This window comes from Nycticebus coucang, chromosome 10, assembly GCF_027406575.1.
Source record: "Nycticebus coucang isolate mNycCou1 chromosome 10, mNycCou1.pri, whole genome shotgun sequence".
In the NCBI taxonomy this organism is placed as follows: Eukaryota; Metazoa; Chordata; class Mammalia; order Primates; family Lorisidae; genus Nycticebus; species Nycticebus coucang.
The window spans coordinates 109,950,087-109,967,415 of NC_069789.1; the positions used below are offsets into that span (position 1 = coordinate 109,950,087).

Here is a 17,329-nt window from a genome sequence, read left to right on the forward strand (position 1 = left end):
CGTAGGTGTGGTCCCATTGATTGATCATCCTCCCTCCACCCAGCCTCCCCCCTCCCCTCAACTTTGTGTACTTTGAACAACACCTCCACTTTCCCTATCTGCCTCTCCCTTCTGCTTCTGGTAACCACTATTCTGTTATCAAAGGCTGGGGGGTAATAAAATGTTGAAAAGGAAGGGTACAAAGTTTTAGTTAGGAGTACGTTTCTTTTTTTTTTTTTTTTTTTTTTTGAGACAGTCTCATTATGTTACCCTCAGTAGAGTGCTGTGGCATCACAGCTCACAGCAACCTCAAACTCTTGGGCTCAAGCAATTCTCTTGCCCCAGCCTTCCAAGTAGTCGGGACTACAGGTGCCCGCCACATGCAAGGCTATTTTTTGTTTTTGTTTTTGTAGTTGTCATTGTTTAGCAGGCTCGGGCCGCCTTTGAACCCTCCAGCCCTGGTGTATGTGGCTGGCACCCTAACCACTGAGCAGGCACCAAGCAGATTGTACACCTGGAGATTGTATTCAACATGAGGTCAGATGAGTTCATGAACTCATCCTAGAAACACTACGGTCACCTTGAAGGAAGCTATATACTCACCCCAGTGCCTGGTCAATCCTTCAAAGCAATTTTGGAACTCTTTGTTGGAATGCCCATAAGAGCTATCATGTTGTGTCTGACAATTAAGTTTGCAAACTCATCCTAGAAAGTGTTTTAACTTGCTCAGAATCAAAATAGGTAGGATGTAGCAGGACAAACACTTTATCCTAGGCTGACTCCTGTTTATACTATTTTTTTTTATGTTCATAGCCTTCCTGGCATTTCTTACTGTGTTAAGACATTTATATTCTACACTTACTAAGTTTCACATGTACCCTTGTAAGATGCACCGTAGGTTTAATCCCACCAATCACCCTCCCTCCACCCACCCATGCTCCCTCTCCCCCTTCCCCATATTCCTAGGTTATAACTGGGTTATAGCTTTCATATGAAAGCCGTAAATTAGTTTTGTAGTAGGGCTGAGTACATTGGATACTTTTTCTTCCATTCTTGAGATACTTAGAAGAATGTGTTCCAGCTCCATCCATGTAAACATGAAAGAGGTAAAGTCTCCATGTTTCTTTAAGGCTGCGTAACATTCCATGGTGTACATATACCACAATTTATTAATCCATTCGTGAATCGATGTGCACTTGGGCTTTTTCCATGACTTAGCAATTATGAATTGGGCTGCAATAAACATTCTGGTACAAATATCTTTGTTATAATGTGATTTTTTGGTCTTCTGGGTATATACCTAGTACAGGAATTACAGGATTGAATGGCAGGTCTATTTTTAGATCTCTAAGTCTTTTCCAAACATCTTTCCAAAAGGAATGTATTAATTTGCATTCCCACCAGCAGTGTAGAAGTGTTCCCTTTTCTCCACATCCACGCCAACATCTCTGGTCTTGGGATTTTGTGATATGGGCTAATCTTACTGGAGTTAGATGATACCTCAAAGTAGTTTTGATTTGCGTTTCTCTGATTAAGGATGATGACCATTTTTTCATATGTCTGTAGGCCATGCACCTGTCTTCTTCAGAGAAGTTTCTCTTCAAGTCCCTTGTCCAGCCTGCGATGGGATCACTTGTTCTTTTCTTGCTTATACATTTGAGTTCTCTGTGGATTCTGGTTATTAAAACTTCATCGGAGACATAACCTGCAAATATCTTCTCCCATTCTGAGGGCTGTTTGCTTGCTTTACTTACTGTGTTCTTGGCTGTGCAGAAGCTTTTTAGTTTGATCAGGTCCCAGTAGTGTATTTTTAAAGCTGCTTCAATTGCCTGGGGGGTCCTCCTCATGAAATACTCGCCCAGACCAATTTCTTCAAGAGTTTTCCCTGCACACTTCTCTAGTATTTTTATAGTTTCATGTCTTAAGTTTAAATCTTTTATCCAGTGAGAGTCTATCTTAGTTAATGGTGAAAGGTGTGGGTCCAGTTTCAGTCTTCTACAAGTTGCCAGCCAGTTCACCCAGCACCATTTGTTAGATAGGGAATCTTTTCCCCACTGAATGTTTCTAATTGGCTTGTCAAAGATCAAATAATGGTAAAGCTGGGTTCATCTCTTGGTTCTCTATTCTGTTCCAGACATCTACCTCTCTGTTTTTGTGCCAGTACCATGCTGTTTTGATCACTATCAATTTATAGTATAGTCTGAGGTTGGTAGCGTGCTTCTTCCTGCTTTGTTTTATTTCTGAGTAATGTCTTGGCTATTCGAGGTTTTTTCTGATTCCATATAAAATGAAGTATTTTTTCAAGATCTTCAAAGTATGACAGTGGACCTTTAATAGGGATTGAATTAAAATTGTACATTGCTTTGGGTAGTATGGACATTTTAACAATGTTGATTCTTCCCAGCTATGAGCATGGTATGTTTTTCCATTTGTTAACATTTTCAGCTATTTCTTTTCTTGGAGTTTCATAGTTCTCTTTAGAGATCTTTCACGTCCTTTGTTAGATAAATTCCCAAATATTTCATCTTCTTTGGCACTACTGTGAATGGGATAGAGTCCGTAACTATTTTTTCAGCTTGACTATGGTTGGTATATATAAAGGTTACCGATTTATGAATGTTGATTTTGTAACCTAAGACGCTGCTGTATTCCTTGATCACTTCTAAGAGTTTTGTATTAGAATCCCTGATGTTTTCCAGATATACAGTCATATCATCTGTGAAGAGTGAAAGTTTGATCTCTGACCCTAATCTGGATACCCTTGATCGCCTTTTCTTCCCGAATTGTGATGGCTAAAACTTCCATTACAATGTTAAAGAGCAGTGGAGACAATGGGCAGCCTTGCCTGGTTCCTGATCTGAGTGGAAATGATTTCAATTTAACTCCATTCAATATGATATTGGCTGTGGGTTTGCTGTAGATGGCCTCTATCAGTTTAAGCTATGTCCCTTCTATACCAATTTTCTAAGTGTTCTGATTATGAAAGGATGCTGGATATTATGAAAAGCTTTTTCTGTATCAATTCAGAGAAGCATATGGTCTTTGTTTAATTTATGTGCTGAATTATATTTATAGATTTATGTATATTGAACCAGCCTTGAGACCCTGGGATAAAACCCATTTGATCATGATGTATAATTTGTTTGATGTGTTGCTGGAGTCTGTTTGTTAGGATCTTGTTGAATAGTTTTGCATCTATATTCATTAGTGATTGGTCTATAATTTTCTTTTCTTGTTGGATCTTTTCCTGGTTTGGGGATCAGGGTGATGTTTGCTTCATAGAAGTGTTGGGTAGTCTTCCTTTTTCTACATTTTGGAACAGGTTGAGTAATATAGGTACTAGTTCCTCTTTAAAGGTTTGGCAGAATTCTGATGTGAAGCCATCTGGTCCCGGGCTTTTCTTTTAAGGGAGATTTCCTTAAATTTTCATATTTTTGAGAATAAAGTTTCTTGTAATATTCATTAATGATTTTTTGAATTTCTGAGGAGTATATTTGTCTTTGTGACTTCTGATTGATGAAATTAGAGATTTTACTCTTTTTTTTCCTTGTTAGGTTAGCCAAAGGTTTACCTATGTTATTGATCTTTTCAAAAAACCAACTTTTGGATTTATTGATCTGTTGTATAATTCTTTTGTTTTCAATTTCATTTAATTCTGCTCTAATTTTGGTTATTTCTTCTACTGGGTTTGGGGTTGGAATGTTCTTTCTTTTCCAGTTGCTTAACATGTCCCATTAGGTTAACTTCCTCTCTTTTCCTTCTCTTGAGGAAGGCTTGCAGTGCTATAAATTTCCCACTGAGGACTGCCTTTGCAGTATCCCAGAGGTTCTGATAATTTGTGTCTTCATTGTCGTTTTGTTCCAAAATTTGGCAGTTTCCTTCTTAATCTCGTCTATGACCCAGCTATCATTTAGCATAAAGTTATTTAACTTCCATGTTTTTGTATGAGTATGCAGATTCCTGTTGTTACTGAATTCAACTTTTATTCCATGGTGGTCCGCGAAGGTGCAAGGAAAAATTTCTAAGGTTTAAATTTACTGAGGTTAAACTTGTGGCCTAAGATGTGATTTTTGGAGTATGTTCTGTGGGCTGATGAGAAGTATGTGTATTCAGTTTTGTTGGGATGAAATGTTCTGTAGATGTCTGCTAAATCCAAATGTTGGATGGTTAGGTTTAAATCTAAAATGTCTTTGCTCAGCTTCTTATTGGAGGATCTATCCAACAATGCCAAAGGAGTGTTGAAATCTCTGCCTATTATGGAGCTGGAGGAAATCAAGTTGCTCATGTCTGTTAGAGTTTCTCTTATAAATTGAGGCACCTTCTGGTTGGGTGTATAAATATTAATTGAAATCTCATCATATGAAGTATTACCCTTAACAAATATGAAGTGACCATTCTTATCCTTCCATACTTTTGTTGGTTTAAAGCCTATTGTGTCTGCAACTAGAATTGCAGCACCTGCTTTTTTCTGATTACCATTTGCCTGAAATATGGATGACTATCCTTTCATCCTGAGTCTATATTTATCTTTTAATGTAAGATGTGACTCTTGTATGCAGCAAATATCTGGCCTGAGTTTTTGTATCCAGTCAGTTAACCTGTGCCTCTTTAGAGGACAGTTTAAGCCATTCACATTAATGGAGAATATTCTAAGTCTGGTAAAATTTTGGGTATCCAGTGTTTCGAAAGTCCAGTGGACATTTTTAATCTTTTCGTCACTGTGGAAGTTGGAGTTTGATCAAAAGTTTGAGTTTACTTTTGTGGTAGAGGATTGAGCTGGTCATTAGGGAGGATAGGTCTGAGAATATCCTGAAGAGCTGGTTTGGTTATGGCAAATTCTTCTACATGTGAATGTCATTAAAGTATTTTTTTTTTTTTTTTTTTTTTTTTTTTGCAGTTTTGTTTGGCTGGGGCTGGGTTTGAACTCACCACCTCCAGCATATGGGGCCAGTGCCCTACCCCGTTGAGCCACAGGCACCGCCCGTCATTAAAGTATTTAATTTCTTCATCATCAATGAAACTCAGTTTAGCTGGCTACAGGATCTGGGGTTGAAAGTTATTTTGTTTTAGGAGATTAAAAGTCGATGACCACCCTCTTCTGGCTTGAAAAGTTTCAGCAGAGAGATCTACAGTCATTCTAATATTCTTCCCTTTGTACATAATGAATTTTTTACGTCTGGCTGCTTTCAGAATTTTCTCCTTCATATTAACTTTATTGAAGTTAATTATGATGTGTGTTTACACTCTTAACAAAATTGTTGTGCATTATAATCAGTGAGAACTCAGAACAGTCCCCGTACCTATTTAACCCTGATGAGATGTTTGAATCTGATGGCAACTTTAGGTCTGCACAAGGAAAGATAGTGACATGGAGACCTGGTGTTGAAAGTGACCATTACTTTGCCCAAGGTGACAAGGTCAGAGGCACATAGTAGGTGGTGGTGATGTGATCCCCTGCTGCAGAATGCATCATCCTAAGCAGAGCAGCTTCAAACAATACACATTTCACACCAGTTTCTATAGGTCACGAAACTGGATGTGTTCTCCTGGGAACTCTTACTGGATTGCAGAAAAGATACAGGCTGGTCCCACTGGTAAAGCGCAACTGGGCCTGTCGTGTTGGACAGCAAGGACAATCCTTTCTGGCTGTCAGGCCATGGGTGGTGCCCAGTTCTTCTGTGAGGCACCTCTGATGAAAAGTTCAGAATGGGGCGGCGCCTGTGGCTCAGTGAGTAGGGCACCGGCCCCATATGCCGAGGGTGGCGGGTTCAAACCCAGCCCCGGCCAAACTGCAACAAAAAATAGCCGGGCATTGTGGCGGGCGCCTGTAGTCCCAGCTGCTTGGGAGGCTGAGGCAAGAGAATCCCGTAAGCCCAAGAGTTAGAGGTTGCTGTGAGCCGTGTGACGCCATGGCACTCTACCCCAGGGCAGTATAGTGAGACTCTGTCTCTACAAAAAAAAAAAAAAAAAAAGTTCAGAATGTGGCATCTTCTAAGCTAGATTTGGGGGGTGGAGGAATCCAGTAAGATGGTGCTATCATTATGCAATGTGGCCCCTGATCACATACATCCCATTACTTTGCCCCGTTTGGTTGGAAGGAGGTCATAGGTCCCACCTACATCCAAGGACAGGAGATCATACCACATGAAACCCAAGCAGATGGGGATCCCTGAGGGACCATTTTAGAGTCTACTGAGTCAGGGTGGTGCCTGTGGCTCAAGGAGTAGGGCGCCGGTCCCATATGCCAGAGGTGGCGGGTTCAAACCCAGCCCCGGCCAAAAACCACAAAAAAAAAAAAAAAAAAAAAAAGAATAGAGTCTCCTGAGTAGGAAAGGGCTGGGTCTGGTGGCTCACACCTGTAATCCCAGCAGTCTGGGAGGCTGAGGTGGGAGGATCCTTTGAGCTCAGGAGTTGAACAGCCTGAGCAAGAGCAAGATGCCATCTCGACAAAAAATAGAAAAACTAGCTTGTCATGGCATCAGGTGACAGTAGTCCCAGCTACTCAGGAGGCTGAGGCAAGAGGATCTCTTGAGTCCCACAGTTGAGGTTGCTCTGAGCTAGGATGCCACAGCACTCTACCCAGAGTGATAGTGAGACTAAGAAAATTCCAGAAAGGCACAGGCAGGGGCTGATAGAAACTAGAAAGTGTAATAAAGACCTAAAACTAGAGCCAGACAATTCTTTTGCCCAATAAAGCCTTGCAGTCTTCCTAGACTCCTTAAATTGTGCTGTGAAATGTTCAAGGAGACATAAAGAGACTAAACACAACTTAGCCACGTTGGTCTTTTGTTCCTCTTTACTGACTCAGTCAAGCTGGAAACATCATCTTTGTGGTTTTGCTCTCTTCAGTGCAGATAAGTGGAATTCTCTTGTCACCCTATCTTGCTAGCAGTGGGAGTCTAAACTGTCCAGCAGGACATTTTGTCATGAGATGTCCCCACGTGTTCATGAACGTGCTTGCTTTTGAAGCAGGGCCAATGACATGTTGCCTTTTTTCCCTGACTGAAGGAACAGCACTTGGTTTGAAATGAAATATGGCTTGTTACTACCGCCCGTTGGTAAAAGATTGAGACAACTGAAGTCTGAACTTGATTTCTAGGTCTGAAATGTAACATAGCCTTGTGTCGACCTATGCCTCTAAATAATGAGAATTAAACACACAGGATGGAATCTCTTCTGTTTCTTCCTAGGATTAGAAATGTCACCCCTGATAGCGCTTACCGGGATTTCTGTCTGGCTTTTGTTGGTAAGAAAACTTTGACACACCTGACCCTGGAGGGCCATGTCCAATGGGATGATATGCTGCTGCTGCTGCTGGGCGAGATCCTCAGACATGTGAAATGCAGCCTGCAGTATCTGAGGTAGGAGCTGGTCACTGCTGGCTTGGGGGTGCAAAGGGACCCACGTGGAGCAGCTGCTCTGCCTGGGTGCTGAGCAAGACAGAACATGTTTCTCATGTAGATCTGAATGGTGTGTCAGCCTCTTTTTTTTTTTTTTTTTTTTACAGTTTTTGGCTGGGGCCAGGTTTGAACCCACCACTTCCGGTATATGGGGGCAGTGCCCTACTCCTTTGAGCCACAGGCGCCGCCTGTGTCAGCCTCTTCTCTTTCCCCTGTTAGCTAGTCTCCTGCATTGAGTAACTATCCCTGGATGCCAAATCAAACCCAGAATTTCATGCCATCTTCTGCTTAGGGATAAGGATATTCTAGGCTGCATGTTACCTGCCTGCTGGGATTCATGCCTCAGTGATGCTGTGGGAAAGTTGTGTCCTGGTAGTTCACTGGTGTGAGCAATCCCTTCCTCCTGACGTGAGTGGCTCTGCAAATGAGTGCTGAGTATCCCACCACCAGTGGTTGTTAGGCTGCCTTTTTCCCTCAACTTACTTGAGTAACATCTCAGGTACTGGCTTGTGGGACAGGAATTCTTAGAATTCCACATTGGAATTTTACAGAATCAAAGTCTATTGGAAATAAGGCTAGATGTTGATCAGGTGTCCATAGGGGATGCTTGAGGAAGGAAAAGAGATTGGCCTGAATTAACAGCGATCCAAGCTGGGCCCATGGTGAGATAAACTAAGGACAATCAGTCTTCAGGGGAGTGAAGCGAAGCATAACCTGATGGTGTCTCTGTTCTCCCAGAAGAATGACTTGTTCTTGGGTCTCCTACAGGTTGGGATTTCATTCTGTGACCACAGAACGATGGGCCAATCTCACCTTGGCCCTCAAAGTCAACCAGTCACTGACGTGCCTGGACCTCTCAGACAATGAGCTCCTGGACGAGGGTGCCAAGTTGCTGCACACGAGTCTGAAAGGCCCAAAGTGCCTGCTGCAAAGGCTGTCGTAAGTCTCTCCTTCAGTTCCTCTGTTTCAGGTCTAGGGCCACAGAAGAGGAATGGCTGCGCCTGACTTGCTGAGCCCCTGGTGTGGGACTCTTCACTGGCATAAACACCTGCTGTGCTTAAATTTGGACCCAGGTAGACAGCTGGTGAGGGTCGTCTCATTCCTGTTCGCTCATGACGGTTCGCCAGTATATGACAGAAAGGGCAGGGAGTTAATAGGAAGGGCTGTGTATGTAGCTAAGGATTTGGGCATTTGGAGATAGCCAAGGAGGCTAGCATTTTAGAAGTGTGTTTGCTACTTTACTGTTTCATATTTTTGCAGGTTGGAGAACTGTCACCTTACAGAAGCCTGCTGTAAGCAACTTGCTTCTGTTTTGGTGGTCAGTCAGCAGCTGACTTACCTGTGCTTGGCCAAGAATGACCTCGGGGATGGTGGAGTGAAATTTCTGTGTGAGGGCTTGGGGTACCCTGAATGCAAACTACAGACCCTGGTGTAAGTCCTTGCTTATGTCTGTGTGCTCATATGAATGCAAGCAGAGTAGATAGGAAGGTGTTTAATAATTACTTTAAAATGTAACTGGAAAGAACCTGGAACAGGAAGAAACAAGGAGAGAGATGTTAATCTTTGCTTATTCTCAGATGCTCTTCCTACCCTGGAGATTTGGGATTGTGTGATTGGTCAGTTTTATGTGTGTTCTTAAAATTCGTATGACATCATGCTTTCTGCAATTGGAGATAGTTACAAGGTAGGGTCAGTAAAAAAATTTTTTTTCTGTAAAGGGCCACTTAGTATTTCAGGCTTTGTGGGCCATATAGCCTCTGGCTGCTATTGCATCAACTTAAAATGGAATGACTATGGCTGTGTTCCCTCCATTAAAAAAAAAAAAAGGCGATGGGCTAGATTTGATGCATGGATTGCACTTTGCTGACAATTTTCAGATGGGAATCAGCCCAGCATAAATGTAACATCACAGGTCTCCAGCTCTGTGCAATCTCTTGAGTATTGTCCTATTTTTGCTCAGAAATTCTACCCAGTGGGGCCGGGCTCAGTGGCTCATGCTTATATCCCTAGCACTGTGGGAGGCTGAGGCAGGTGGATTGCCTGAGCTCACAGGTTCAAGACCAGCCTGAGCCAGAGTGAGACTTTGTCTCTCAAAATAGCTGGGTGTTGTGGTGAGGGCCTGTAGTCCCAGATACTCAGGAGGCTGAGGCTAGAGAATCACTAGAGCCCAAGAGTTTGAGATTGCTGTACCAAGGGCAACAAAGTGAGTCTCTGTCTCTTAAATTCTACCCAGTGTTCATTTCCCCTGGGGTTCTTGGCCGCCTTTAAGCTTGCTGGTTTCACACTACAGCTTATGGGTGGTCCTGGAAACTCCCAATGACTTAGTCTAGCATACATCTTAATGTCCCAATTACTTAAGACTTGAGTATCTACCTTCTTGTGGCAGATAAAGAAAAGGAAAAATATATATCTACCTAAACAGTTTTCACTAGAACAACATAACGCTTTAAAATGTCAGTAAGTAGACAGCCCTATATTGTAAAGTTAGTTCATTTAGGCATGAACAAAAACATCACATGCTTATCAAACCCTACAAATCAGACTATACTAAATTTTACAAGCATTATTTTTTAGAATCCTTACAACCTTTGTAATAAATACCTTTATTTTGTTTCACTAGTATGAGAGCTGGATCTCATTCACTTAGCTTGCTCACATCTAGGAGTTGTAAATTCTCATTACTTTAAAAAATGTAAAGTATGTTTGACTAAGCCTCCATCATGTAGACTGTGGACTTAATTTTAGGCTTTAATTCCCTCCCCAAAACTCACATGTTCATGGATGACTTTAGGATTTCACACAATACGTGTTTTTTGGCTTAGTTTCCGTCTATCTGCTCTTTGTAGTGACCTTCTGCTATTTGCCGTGCTTGGGGCATGGGGCCATTGGTGAAGATCATCTACCTGCTTTAAGCATGTTACGTAGCCTCCCTTAGCTACAGTTAGGCCTCCTAACCAGGAGGACTTGTAGAAGTCCCAGCTTATAGGAGAATCTACAGTGTATAAATTAGCACCACAACCACTGAGTTATCAGAAATGGTCAGCTTTGATTAAAGTTGGATGCACTTTGATTAAAGTTGGATGCACTCTGTCCTTGGCTACATTCACCTTAATCATTACACAGTGGATGCATGTATTGAATCATCACACTGTACCTCATATATGTGCAATTATCAAGTACTGTTTAAAAACAATAAAACTAAGGGAAAGTAGACTCTTGATCTGTACAGAAAATAAGGGAAGCCTCAGTCTGTCCCAGGTTTGTCTCATGTCGCCCTGGGTAGAGTGCCATGGTGTCACAGCTCACAGCAACCTCAAACTCTTGGGCTTAAGTGATTCTCTTGCCTCAGCCTCCCAAGTAGCTGGAACTACAGGAGCCCACTACAATGCCCAACTATTTTTTAGTTGTAGATGTCATTGTTGTTTGGCAGGCCCAGGCTGGATTCAAACCTGCCAGCTCTGGTGTATGTGGCTGGTGCCCTAGCCACTGAGCTACAGGCACTGAGCCAGGGCTTAAGCTATTGATCTGCAAAAGCCTGTGATCCTAGAAGACCCTGTATCTCAAAAGATGTTTTTCTCCATAATAAAAGGTGGTTGGCAAAGGTTGGTTTAATTCTCTACCGTCTAGGCAGAGTGGTAGAGGATGGGTAATATAATCGTAAGTCTTTTGGATGCTTTTATATATGTGGGTCATTATGAAAGTTTTTGAGATACACAGAAATCAAGAAATGTAAAATCCACGTGGGTGCAGACAAATGAAGCCCTCCTTGTAACATGAATAAGCCAAGCAAGTTGAAACTTACAGGGATGAATCGGAAAGGATGCTGTCAACTGTTTTCAGGAAGTGAAATAATGGACCCTAACAGCCTGTCTCAAAACTCTTGTAGCCACCTATGTGTGTACTCGCCCGTGTGGAGGTGTGTGTGGTTCATGGTAGAAGGTGTGTGTGTGTTGGAGGAAACTACTTTATGGGATGTGAGTTTCAGAGGGATAAGACTCTCTCATCCAATCATCCTGCAGGTTACGGCAATGCAATATTTCCAGACTTGGCTGCAGGCATCTCTCAAAGTTATTCCAGGGACACTCCAGCCTAACAAGCTTGGACCTGGGTCTCAATTGCATAACTACTGGATTGTGGTTTCTCTGTAAGGCCTTGAAGAATCCATTTTGTAATCTAAAATATCTAGGGTGAGTCCTTTTGCTTTTTAAATGGAAATCTTTTAATTTCTACATTTTAAAATGTCTCAAGTGGTGGTAATATCACTTCCAGTCCAATTTTAAGAGAAAATCTCTCCAGAAATTGAATATAGGTAGCTATATTCATATAGGTGTCTCTAAAGGCTGGAAAGCTAGGGTATAGGTGGGATCATCTCCAATGAAGAAGGCAATTTCAGGAACATGAAGCTTTTGTTGGTACCCAATGATCAGGAAGCAGTGGGCCTGCCCCAGCTCAGGCTCCGGAGAGGCCATGCCTAGCGAATGCCATGATTCCATAAATAGGATAGTGAGCTCTGCCTCACTTCTCTTCCAAGACCATCAAGTGCATCTCATAGGTGCAACTAGAACTCAAAGGGAAAGACAGTCTGGATAATATAATTACATCCTTAGCTTTGCTTCAAAAATGAAGGGAAAAACCCCAGAGCATAAGGTGCTTTTATTTCCTTCTGGTTTTTGTGGGGAACTCTTCAAAATTCTTGGTGGTCAGACTTCCTCCAGGCAGATTACTTCTGGGGATGTATAAGGGGACTATACATGACCTATGTGTCTCTACCCTAACCACTGCCTTCTGCTGGTTAAGCATCTCTCCATCTGAAAGGATCTCTGGAAAAGGATGAGGAATGGAATGGAAGTAATTATACCAGGTCATGCGTTACTGAGTATGATTAACTCAGTCCTCAAGTAATGTCTACAAAAACACCCTAATCCTATTGATTCTGAGACCTCTTGTCCTCATTACCTTCATTTCACATTCAGACCATCTTGAGGTCCCTGGAGCCTGCCCACCTGCCTTTCCACTGCTAAGACTTCCATTAGAGTCTGTGATTTTCATGTGAGTTGTTGCATTATCTGTGAATTTCTGCCATAGATTTTTCTTTTTCTTTTTTTTTCTTAAATCAGTCTCATTATGGTGCCCTTGGTAGAGTCCACAGTGTCGCAGCTCACAACAACCTCAAACTCCTGGGCTTAAGTGATTTTCTTGCCTCAGCCCCCCAAGTAGCTGGGACTACAGGTGCCTGCCACAACGCCTGGCTATTTTTTTTCGTTGTGTCTGTCATTGTTGTTTTAGGGCCAGGTTTGAACTCACCAGCCTCAGTGTATGTGGCTGGCACCCTACCCACTGAGCTATGGGTGCCAGCCCCCATTATCTTTTTAAGTTGCAAAACAGACAATGGAACACTTATTTCCAAAGACTCAAGCATTCCCTGTAGCCTACAGGGTCTTATGAAAGCCTTTTCTTGTGAGCCAACATTTTTTTTTTGTTTTGTTTTTTTTTTGGAGACAGTCTCACCTCATTCTGGGCACAGTGTCATGGCGTCGCAGTAGCTCACAGCAATCTCAAACTCTTGGGGTCAAACAATTCTCTTGCTTCAGTCTCCTGAGCAGCTGGGACTATAGGCACCTGCCACAACACTTCGTTAGTTTTTCTAACTTTAATAGAGATAGGGTGTCACTCTTGCTCAGGCTGGTCTTGAACTCCTGAGCTAAAAAGATCTTCCTGACTTGGCCTCCCAGAGTGCTAGGATTATAAGTGTGAGCCACCATGCCCAGCTCAGCCAAACTCTTTGAACTTTCCCCCTAGCTCACCATTTCAGCTATAAGAGTCCTTCCCCCAATAGTGGTTCACTATCTGCCTTTTTTCCTTACATGGCACTTTCCCCATGAGGACCTCCCCAATACCATAATTAAAATCTACCTGGCCCTTCTCCTTTTGACTTCACTGTCCTATTTACTTCAATACCACCATCCACTGTCTAACATATAACATGTTCTGATGTCTACTATCACTAAAGAAAGCTCTGAGAATAGGATTTGATTTTTTTTCTCATTACTAGATCCCCCCAACAAGTAAAGATTAATCTGGCAATACAGTGCTTGCTTGACAAATGAGTGGGATCCTGTGTTCTTTCTCAACAGGCTCTGGGGCTGCTCCCTCACGCCTTTCTCTTGTCAGGATCTTTCATCAGCTCTTCTTAGCAACCAGAAGCTGGAGAGCCTGGACCTAGGCCAGAATAACTTGGGACAGAGTGGAGTCACTCTGCTCTTTGAGGCTTTAAAACAAAAGAATGGACCCTTGAAGACACTCAGGTATCGCCCTTTCTTTTAATATGGTGAACTGCCCCTACAGAGGATAGTTTTATTTGGGGAGTGGGTGCATGGCCTTATGGGAACCAACTTACGGCATCTTTCAATAGCATACTCCTAGTTTAGGGGATTTTTTTTTTTTTTTATTAGACACTTCTCTAAGTTTTTCTCCCTGAATTGAATATTATCTAGCATTCCCCAGAACATGCAAAATTAGACCTATTCATAGGTTAGACCATCCTATAGTATAGACTGGAAGCATGTGTGCCCTGTGTACAGGCACAAACGTACCATCTGATCCAAAAGAATAAATAGTTCCTGTTGTGAGAACCTCTAGCACTGCCCTGGGTCTCACCTTTTCAGAACCCACTCATGTAGATGTTTCCTTAATTGTGTGAAACATCTACATTGCTTTGTTTTCTATTAAATCACAACTGTGTACATTAATGCATTTATGGGGTACAGTGTGCTGATTTTATATACAATTTGGAATGCTTACATCAAACTGGTTAACACAGCCTTCGCCTCACTTACTGTGTTAAGATATTTATACTCTACTCTTCATAGATTTGACAGTCAGAAGTTGCCGTGAGCTAGGCTGAGACCACAGCACTCTAGCCTGGGCAACAGACCATCCCAATTAAAAAAATAAGTCCCTCTGATTCTATTTTTTTTAATTGGGATGGTCTGTTGCCCAGTCTAGAGTGCCATGGCCTCAGCCTAGCTTACAGCAACTTCTGACTCCTGGGCTCAAGCCTCCAGAAGTAGCTGGGACTACTGGTGCTGCCATCGTGCCCGGCTAGTTTTTCTATTTTCAGTAGAGACAGGGTCTCAAACTTGTTCTCAGACTGGTCTGGAACTCTCAAGATTAAGTAACCCTCCTGTCTCAGCCTCCTAGAATGCTAGGATTATAGGCGTGAGCCATTGTGCCTGCCATCTTTTTGTTAATCAGGCCCAGGCAAGGTTCTATCCCAATACCCCTGGTGTCCAAGGCTGGCACACTAACCACTGAGCTATGGTGCCCAGCTCATCTTTATTTTTATTTATTTATTTATTTTTTTTGAGATAGTCTCACTATGTCACCCTTTGGTAGAGCACCCTGGTGTCACAGCTCATAGCAACCTCAAACTCTTGGGCTTATGTGATTCTCTTGCCTCAGCCTCCCAAGTAGCTGGGACTACAGGCACCCACCACAACGCCTGGCTATTTCTTGTTGTTGTTGTTGCAGTTGTCATTGTTTAGCAGGCCCTGGCTGGGTTTGAACCTGTCAGCCTCAGTGCATGTGGCTGGTGCCCTAACCACTGAGCTATGGGTGCCGAGTCTCATTTTATCTTAATTTAAATTATCTTTAGTTTCTTCTTTTAACCAAGAACTTAAGTATCACTTCCAGAAATATATACCTAAATTTAATGTTCTAGGTGATGAATGTGTATACTTTCTTTATACGTGTGTGTGTGTGTGTGTATATATATATATATATATATATACACAATCTAGCGGTGGGGTCGCGGGGTCTTACTATTTTATCCCTGCTGGCCTTGAACTCCTGGGCTCAAGTGATTCTCTCACCTCAACCTCCCACATAGCTGGGATTCAGGCAGTCATCACCATGCATGGTGAGCCTATACTTTCTCTTTTTTCTTTTCTTTGAGACAGAGCCCCAAGCTGTTGCCCTGGGTAGAGTGCTGTGGCCTCACAGCTCACAGCAACCTCCAACTCCTGGGCTCAAGCGGTTCTCCTGCCTCCACCTCCTCAAGCAGCTGGGACTACAGGCACCCGCCAAAATGCCCAGCTAATTTTTGGTTGCAGCCGTCATTGTTGTTTGGCGGCCCAGGCTGGATTCAAACCCACCAGCTCAGGTGCATGTGGCTGGTGCCTCAGCCGCTCGAGCCACAGGCGCCGAGCCGTGAGCCTATACTTTCAGTAAAGGACCAGGAAGTATAAAACTTGGCTGCTTTGCCTCTATAGAGCAAAGTCAGCCTTATAAAAAATAAGGAGAGTGGCTATGTTTACTTTTATTTTATTTTTTTTTTTTGTGTGGTTTTTGGCCGGGGCTGGGTTTGAACCCACCACCTCCGGCATATGGGACCGGCGCCCTACTCCTTGAGCCACAGGTGCCGTCCGAGTGGCTATGTTTAGATCAAGCTTTATTTACAAAAACGGGTTGTTGGCCAGATTTGGCCTGCAGGCTGAAGTTTGCTCACCCATGCCTTGTTTATATACCATCTGCTTCCACTGTTTTGGTTCTGGATAGAATTAGGGTAGTGACTTGGCAGTGGGAGGTGTTCTGTTGATTCTTTAGTGCCCCCCAAAATTCATAAATAAATTCATACACGTATTTGCTAAAGGAATATAATATGCAGGCCAGATAATGTGGCTGTAATCCTAGTACCTTGGCTGGCCAAGGAGGGAAAATCACTTGAGTCCAGGAATTCAAGACCAGCCTGAGCAATATAGTGAGACCCTATCTTTACCCAATAAAATGTTCCTGCTTTGAATGTCCTGAAACAAATTTTGGGCAGTTTAGAATGAATTTCTTGGCGCTTTGGAAACACTTATGCTCTGATTCTCCAGGTTGAAGGCATATGAGTCTAATTTGAAAATCCAAGTGTTGTTGGAGTATATAAAAGAAAACAATCCCCAACTGACAATTGACTGCGATGCTGCCAGGACGACTAGATCATCATCTTGTTATTACCTCTCCTGAGCCCCCTGCAACTGCACCTCTCCTGAGCAACTGTTTCCTATATGATACCTTAATGCTGGTTTTTCTTGTTTAGAGGGGATTCTGCACAAGTCACATAACCATTTCAAGGCACAGTGTGTTTGATTTCTCACAAGGATAATAAAGAATTAAAGCAGTTTTGAAGTGGCACTTATTAACATGCCCAAGAGCAAACACGAACTTTACTTTCTGCTGTCTAGCAAAAAGCATTAAGAAATGCATGGATTATTCCCTAAGGTATTTTTTTCTGTGACCATCTTTCTCCCCCCTCACCCCATGTGTCTCCCTATCTCTGTGGGTCTCTTTCTGTGCCCGTCTGTGTATCTGCCCCTACCTGCTTCGGTCAATTGCCGTGGAAAACACACGCTTTCCTTTGCTGTATCCAACATATTACTGGTCATTCATAGAAGATGCATGAAGGCCATTTTAGTATTTTAAAAATTACAAAGTTCAGTGTCCCCATTGTTTTATCACCAGCTCCCTGGTGATAGCTTCCTTGATGTAGGGAAGTTGGTCCTAGGTACAAAAATAATGGGGTCTAGTTAGTGATTTGGGTTGAATTGTTGAAATGACAGTTCTTAGCTCATGAATGGAGGTCTAGCGCCTGAACTCAAGCATGCAGTGATTGCATAAAGGACTTAGTTTACCTTAATTACAAGGTAATTCTCAAATACTTGATCACTGGTATATATTTTATACCCAAGCTTACATTTGGCCTTTGGATAACAATATTTAGGTGCATGGGGTCAGGCAGTGATCTATGATTCCTATGAATACAAAAATGGAGAAATAGGGTGTGACTTGGGGGGAAGTGGTCAAGTTACTGGCAGGGGGGTGGGGTGGGGAATCAATTCAGGGTTCTCCTTGGTTACCAGTGGGTAACTTGAAGTTGGGAAGTTGTGATTGATAATGTCTGGTTCAGA

At 42.6% G+C, this 17,329-nt stretch overlaps 1 protein-coding gene across 1 annotated transcript in view; it reads left to right on the forward strand.

Moving 5' to 3' along the window:
* The window catches only part of LOC128596518 (NACHT, LRR and PYD domains-containing protein 7-like), a 41,033-nt gene extending 24,614 nt beyond the window's left edge, over positions 1-16,419 (forward strand). The window contains 6 exon segments of the mRNA XM_053606117.1: positions 7,170-7,340; positions 8,148-8,318; positions 8,640-8,810; positions 11,399-11,566; positions 13,514-13,684; positions 16,256-16,419. Of these exon segments, the coding sequence (XP_053462092.1) occupies positions 7,170-7,340; positions 8,148-8,318; positions 8,640-8,810; positions 11,399-11,566; positions 13,514-13,684; positions 16,256-16,388 (985 nt within the window). The 3' untranslated portion in view covers positions 16,389-16,419.
* The last annotated feature ends 910 nt before the right edge of the window (positions 16,420-17,329 follow it).